This window comes from Asterias rubens, chromosome 16, assembly GCF_902459465.1.
Source record: "Asterias rubens chromosome 16, eAstRub1.3, whole genome shotgun sequence".
Lineage (NCBI taxonomy): Eukaryota > Metazoa > Echinodermata > Asteroidea > Forcipulatida > Asteriidae > Asterias > Asterias rubens.
The window spans coordinates 8,371,736-8,379,324 of NC_047077.1; the positions used below are offsets into that span (position 1 = coordinate 8,371,736).

The 7,589-nt window shown below is 39.6% G+C and overlaps 1 protein-coding gene across 1 annotated transcript; it reads right to left on the reverse strand.

The window, feature by feature from the left end:
* Positions 1–471: 471 nt before the first annotated feature.
* On the reverse strand, positions 472–7,080 carry LOC117301172 (endoribonuclease LACTB2-like). The gene is made up of 7 exons (XM_033785074.1): positions 6,914–7,080; positions 5,710–5,873; positions 4,000–4,126; positions 2,874–2,976; positions 2,064–2,288; positions 954–1,035; positions 472–616 (listed from the first exon to the last, which is right to left on the reverse strand). Exons 1-7 carry the CDS (start codon positions 7,033–7,035, stop codon positions 570–572), a joined length of 870 nt encoding a protein of 289 aa, XP_033640965.1. The 5' UTR covers positions 7,036–7,080; the 3' UTR covers positions 472–569.
* Positions 7,081–7,589: the final 509 nt, after the last annotated feature.

The window sequence follows — 7,589 nt, forward strand, 5'->3', positions numbered from 1 at the left end:
AGTATTTAAACACTGAAAGAAATGTCGAGACAGAGGTACTTTTTCACTAAAATAATATTTGAGTCTGAGAAAGACTTCAGGCCTGAAGCATTTTTTTTTATAAGTTTTTTTTCTAGAAGTCGCATTTAATTCAAACATTTTCCGAAACCCTGGGTTTCTACTTTCTTCCTGTTATAGAACCAAATGGTTTACTCAAATACATGTTAGCCTGGATTGGGAAGATCTTTTTGATTATAGTTTTGTAAAAGAAATTCTGGTCAAGTAAACAGTTTGTGGAAATCCCCCCCCCCCTTGAATTCTAGCCCTGTATTGTTAAGACCAATTATAAGAAATAAGAAAATCTTTAGTTTTAATTTAACAGTGAATACTTAAGGCGATATTAAAAAAAAACATGTTTAGCGTGTAGTCCCGTGCACCTTTTTTGAAGAAAAAAAAGGAGATTTGTTTTAAATGGCCGCTCCACACATTTTTTAATACAAAACGATTTTTTTTTGCTGAGTTCTAAAACATTTTAATTTTGTTTTCACATTAAAAAAAACTACACATGTTTTTATATTGCTTTGGCCTAACTAAAGCTTACTGCTCCATTGATATCCATTATCATCTGCATCTTTGACTGCAAGAGAGAAACAAAGCAAGGAGATCAATTACATAAAATTCATACAAATAACACGTTGAATGGGAAACGAGGAACGACCGCGGTACCACGGGTTCGACTTTTGAAATCCCTTCATTCGAGCTCCTTCTCTTCCTTCCTCCATGGGTGGACACAGGGCCATCTATTAAGGGAACTATTTGGTTTGGGTGAATAACCCAGGTCCTGGTTTCGAATCCCACCCGAGTAATATGCCTGTGATTTTTTCACAGAACTTGGGGGAAAGTAGTGAGTATAAAGTTCTTACACACACCGGTGTGTATGGTTAAACCAAAATGAGTCAGATTGTTGAACATACCAACTTTTCCTTCTTTTTCTAGCTTGGCGAGATGATGACCAACATTGTTGGCTGCGGCAATGTGTAGCGCCTCTGGGGTGTCCTGTAATCAACACACAAACAATTGACTCATTCAAATCTATTTTTAAGGCAGTGGACACTATTGGTAAGTGTCAAAGACTAGCCTTCACAGTTGGTATATCTCAACATATGCATAAAATAACAAACCTGTGAAAATATGAGCTCAATCGGTCATCGAAGTTGCGAGATAATAATGAAAGAAAAAACAACCCTTGTCACACAAATTTGTGTGCGTTTAGATGGTTGATTTCGAGACCTCCAGTTCTAAATGTGAGGTCCCGAAATCAAATTCGTGGAAAAATACTTCTTTCTTGATAACTATGGCACTTCAGAGGGAGCCGTTTCTCACAACGTTTTATACCATCAACCTCTTTCTCCCCTTTACACGGCACCAAGAAATGTTTTATGCCAATAATTGTTTTAAGTAATTACCAATAGTGTCCACTGCCTTTAAGGGCACTAGACACTAATTACTCAAAATAGTTGTTAGCAACGTTACTTGGTAACGAGCAATGGAGAGCAATAGGATAACCTGTTAAAATTAGGGCTCAATTGGATCTTAAAAGTTTCAAGAATATATTACAACGAAAAGGAAAAACACACTTGTTGCACAAAACTATAAGCTTTCAGATGCTAATTTCTCAAGTGTCATGAACTGGATTGGAACCCACACTCTGCTGTTGACAACACCACAGCTTGGGTTTGGTGAACTTGTAGTAGCCCCGAGTCTCTTGGATATTTAGCTAGTTAGCTCTTTAGAAGCATCATCAAGTGTGCTCAACCAAGAACGTAAGGCTGGCTGAATCTTTTATCTCTCTCAGTTTACATCTTAAGCAGCCAGCTGCACCATTTAGCCGCACAGTATAGAATTTGATGAGTGTTCCAGCTCGTTAATTTTAACTTTAAATTTGTCACTTTGAGGTTTCAATTTGGCAGTAGTATACAGCTAATAGGTACACCACAGTGGCCTAGTTTAAGACACGCCGTCTTAAAACTAGAATGCTCCGCCAGGACATGTCATATGATCTGTTCCCTGCATTCATTACTCACAGTGTATACTATCTTGACCACATCCATGGAGGTAAGAGCCTTATCCTTGTGAGACTTCAAGACATCTACAATTTGTCCCTCCCTCATGTTTCTATGATTGATGTACATCTGAACCTTGTTGACAGCATCATGCAAGACCGGTCCATGACCCGGGTACAAGATGTCTGCCTTGCAAGTCAGAAGACGTTCTAGTGACTTCATGTAGGTGAAAAGGTCTTCAAATATCTACAGCATAAAAGAGAGGGAATCGAGGGGAGAGGGATTAAGAAAAGTACAGATTCTATTACTGATAAGTGTCATTTGAAGCTTTGCATGGTGTTGAAAATAAGAAGTAACTATTAATAGAGTGTTGGCTCTGAAAAGAGCCGGTCTGGTCTCAACGTTTCGAACAGTATACTCTGCTCTTCTCCTACATCTCCCGAAAAACGAGCAAAGTAGACTGTTCGAAATGTCACGAGCAAACAGATGCTTCTCAGAGCCAACACTCCTCCCAAACGAGATTTTAAACATGGTTGTACCACAAGTTTACTATTTACAGTTATTTCTTTTACTACTGATGTTTAAAAAAACAGTTCTTGTATAGATTGATTGCACATGACGTCATTGACCACCATCTTTGATGTAAAACAATGGAAAAGTGGATGCATGTTTGGACTGTGCACAACTATCAGCCAATGATGACATAACCACGAAATTCCCTGTTTTCCGTAAGCACCGATTCTTTGCTTAAGCAGAGCCATGAAATTTGGCCCAGTTCTCTTGGATGATGTTTGGAGGAGAAGTTACATAAACAAGAGGCGAGTTACTTACCGCAGAACTCTCCCCAAGAATACAGTCTCCAGTGAAGATGGCATTCTCCTCCTCAAGTAACAGAGCCATGTGGTCATCCGTGTGGCCGGGAGTGTATATAACCCTAAGTATAATAATAATTGCGGATTTTATAAAGCGCCATTCCATCTAGATCATGGCACTGTAGCAAAAAAGAAGATAATGACATACAGAAATACTGGAAACAAGTGAGTCTTAATAAGTTTTTTGAATGACGAAACTGTGTCAAGTGATTTGAGCTGCAGAGGAATATTATTCCAGAGTTTAGGACCAGAAATAGAGATTGCTTTGTCGGCAGAAGAGTTCCTTGATCTTGGTACAGACAGCCAAGATTGTCCAGGTACATAGGGGTGGAAACACTGATTAAGATGTTGAGGCGCAGTGTGGTGTATACATTTGAAGATGTGAAGAGTAACCTTGAACATTATTCTTTGTCGGACAGGAAGCCAGTGTAGTTGGGAAAGTAGTGAAGTTGATTTAACAGGAGGAAATCAGAAAGCTCGTAACTAAATGGAGCTGTCAACATTTGCATCTTGCAATGAATCAGGGAGGAATTTAGAATTACATTCAACATAATAGAAAAGTCCAAACAACTTTCCACATACAGGGAGATTTTCAACTTTGCTCATAAGAACATGGAAATAGGACGATGGAACTTTTAGGGAACATTCTTTGTTCTTTACTCTTGCAAGTTTAACATCAAATAGGCACTGCAAACGTTTAGTAACTGTCAGAGACAAGCATCCTCACTTGGGGTTTCCCAAAGTTAGCATTAAAAAACAAATCTATTTGGACTCAATATTGGTCATCAAAGTTGCAAGAATAACAAAAGGAAAAACACACTGTCGCACAAAACTGTAAGCTTTCATATGCCTGAGAAAGGCTTCAGGCCTGGAAGTCTTTATTAGATTCAAATGTTTCAGTGAGAAATTACCTCTTTCTCAAAAACTATGTTACTTCAGAGAGAGTCGTTTCTCACAATCTTTATGCTATCAACAGCTCTCTGTTGCTCGTTACCAAATAATTTGTTATGCATATTTTGAGTAGTTACCAAACATGTCCAGCACCTTTAAGATGAATAATTTACTATGACAACAAGATTCCAAACCTCAGCGTGGCTCCTTCTGCTTGTAACACCTGGCCATCCTCAAGATACTTGTACTTAAGATCGGCTCCTTCAATGGGCTCTGGCTGAGTTGGGTTTCTTGACAGCTTGCTGAAGCTTATGGAGGGAGCTTTAAAGGAGGAAATTAAATTTTACATTTGTAAGGAAATCGTATACTTTTTTTTTTTTCAATAGTTCAATTTTTCTAATCTTTTATACATTGTACAATAAAACTAACAATCATGTGGAAATATCATTTTGAAGGTATCCCCAAAAATCTGGAGCGGTTATATACATGCAGGAAGAATACTCTGTAGAGTAATTGGAATCTCAGATCCAAATTTGGTGGGGGATAAAAACGGGTTGTTCTAAAACCCCCTCGACCCCCACGACCCACGACCCACGACCCTCCGACGTCCGCCCCGTGTTCGAAGTTCGAAGAATGTCCCAATTCCGAATTCATAAATTGTCGCTTTACGGCCGAGTAAGAATTAAGTCCCCGATTTAGAATTCACAGTGTGTGATCCGTGACGCAACTTCCTTCCACGACTAGGCTTGACTTCAAGTCTGAGACTGCGGTTATATTTATCTGCATCAGCCACACAGAATTGGGAGTATTTACTCTCCGCTTCCGCATGAGACAAGTGCACACCGATTGGGGACCCCAAACACGTCCATGTGGCCATTCGGTCGGTCGGGTCTACAACCTTGAGCTCTGCTTAGAGCAACTAGTAGTACCATAGTACACAGGACGGGAGCGATCGGCCGGAAATGGGTCCGTCTGATCATCACGTAATGAGTTGGCCGTAATCGTACTCGGGCGGTAAATGCAGGTTCCCAGTTGGGTTAATAATCTCGGATCGGCCAAGAGATACACGTGGAAATGCCGCAGTTTTTTATCTGTACATCGTAATTGCCACAGGCCCGATCTCGGCAGCCAATCACGCGAAGTTTGCTTCGTGCATACTACGTGTCTCGTACGCTGTGTTGTTGTGATCTGCGAGGCATGGTAGTCGATGTCAGCAAACAACATTGTGTGCGTGATTGGCTGAGGTTGTGAACTGTGGCAATTTCGGTGTACAAAAAAAAAGATCGCACAAAAGTCGATGGTCGAGGGGGTCGTGGGTCGTGGGTCGTGGGGGTCGAGGGGGTCGAGGGGGTTTTAGAACAACCCGATAAAAACTGATGTCTTTTTCCACTTACCAAATTACTTTGAAGTAAAATGATACTCAATATGCTTTTTTAACTATCAAAACCTGCTGTACTTGTAAACGAGTAAGTTTTCATTGCCCTTTTAGAACAATTTCTGCTGATATCTCAATTAGGGGTTGAACAAAGACAAATTAACTAGAGCAGGATGTGAACCAATGACCTTCCATTTGACATGTCTGAGCTCCACCTACTGAGCTTTGTTGGCGTTCTCCCAAATTAGTCAATATCTTTTTTTGCGAGTGCGAGTCAGAAGCCATACAATCGTGAGCTGTCATGTAGCCAGAGATCACACCCAAGGTTATGAGTCAACCTGAAAACGGCAGCCAGAAATTAAAGGCACTGGACACTGTTGGTAATTGTCTAAGACCAGTGTTCTCACTTGGTTTATCCCAACATACATAAAATAACAAACCTGTGAGAATTTTTGCTGAATATTGGTCATTGAATTTGCAAGAAAATATTGAAAGAAAAAACACCCTTGTTGTATTAACAAACACTGACCCAATTGCAATTCTTTGTGGACATCAGCGATTCCTCCAATGTGGTCATGATGCCAATGTGTGAGTAGTACCTCCTGTATACTTGTATTATGATCACTCAGCGTCTTCTTCAGATTGCTCAGATATTCTGGCCGATCGTCTTCGCCGGTGTCAATCAGAAATCGTCTATTTCAAAAATAAATTCATAAATACAGTTATTATTGAGAAAATAGAATTAGCTAATTGCAAACAACTTACCAGCCACAAGGACCGATAGTATAAATGCAAGAAAATAATTAATGGCCTGACATTTCGACCCCAGCAGAGCCTTTCTTGAAGGCTAAAAAAGAAACCTAAGTTAGCCTTCGAGACAGACTCTGCTACTAGGGTTGAAACAAGGCCATTAACTATTTTGTTTGTTAATATTATTATTTGTTTCTGGTAAGAACCAAGAATGCCTTAGAACAGAAATTGATTATAATCACTGCACTCACAGTTGCGATGATCGTGACACTCCATCCTCTCAACGGTCGGGAGGATGGGTTACGATCTCGAACTATTATCATGTGAAAAGCGATCTTGTTAATTAAAACTAAATACCAATACTGGTAACCGTTACTGGTTAATTGTACATGGGGGGTGTTAAAATATTTTTTTAGACAATTATTTTGGTTGTTCAAGTTCTACTTTTAACTTTACTCGGATAATTTACGCATGGGCTGGCGCTACTCCTCGAACTATTTCGGTTTCGTCCGGATATCGTCTCCGGTAACGATAGCCGGACGAAACTGAAATAGTTCTAGGAGTAGGCTGGCGCCACCACCTTTTCACTCATTTTTACAAAAAGGGATATCTCATTTATTCAGTAAATTTAGATACTATTTTTCAATTTTCATATCGTCATCCGTCTAACCGCATGAAAAAGTGGTGGCGCCACACAGAAACTTTTCCTAAGTAAGTTTAATGTAAAACCGTGGCCATTGTCTGATTGTGTTCTGTTCTACCATCGACCATGGTGCTACATGTACACAACCTAACTTTTATTTTAGTTTTAGTTTACCAACAATAAACTTTATAAGTTTACGCGCAAAACTCGAAATCCGCGCAAGATTAAAACTTCAGCGCAAAATTGTCAGGCACGGTTTAACATTGCCGTGTTTGCGCGAGCAAGTTTCATTCTTGCGCGGGTAACTGCATGCGCTCAACAACAATGACTGTCGAATCACCTTTTACCGGTACCAACGATGTATGTATTTGTTCCCTGTAGAGTTATAGGACCAGGATTACAGCCCAGAACACGAATAACCCTGGAGGAAAGTTGTTCGACTTTTGGGATGAAGGTCGCCATGGTTGTTTTGGGAGGAGAGATGATTGTAAAAAGTTTGTTGTTATCGCAGACCAATGATGAAGGGCGCCACCAATGGTCGATCAAATCATATAAATGATGGGATAGACAGAGACCCGTTTGCCTTAATTTCTTATTCGATTACAAAATGTACATCGACGTCTAGACTTCATGCAAATAATTCACTCTCATTTTTTAGCTGAACTTAGAAGTCTATGTGGAATTGGCAGAGCAGAAATAAGGTAAAAAACACATTTCTTTCAATGATATTTGAGCAAGAACTTTCACTTTTTGTATATTTGTAATTTGGTTAATTTGTTTGTATTTTTTTAAAGATTTTTAATGAATTCAAAAATGTATGTTCGGTGGTGTTTTCCCACACATTTCATTTCTTGAATTTTATAAAAAAGGTAACACAGTAAACTAAAGGCACACATTCATCACTGCATTGGTGAGTAATGTTGTTATTTAATGTTAGGAACTGCTGACAGCAGTGGGATTCCCAGCAGTGATGTGGCTGCCCATGGCCATGAGCTAGCTATAGTCACTACTTCAGT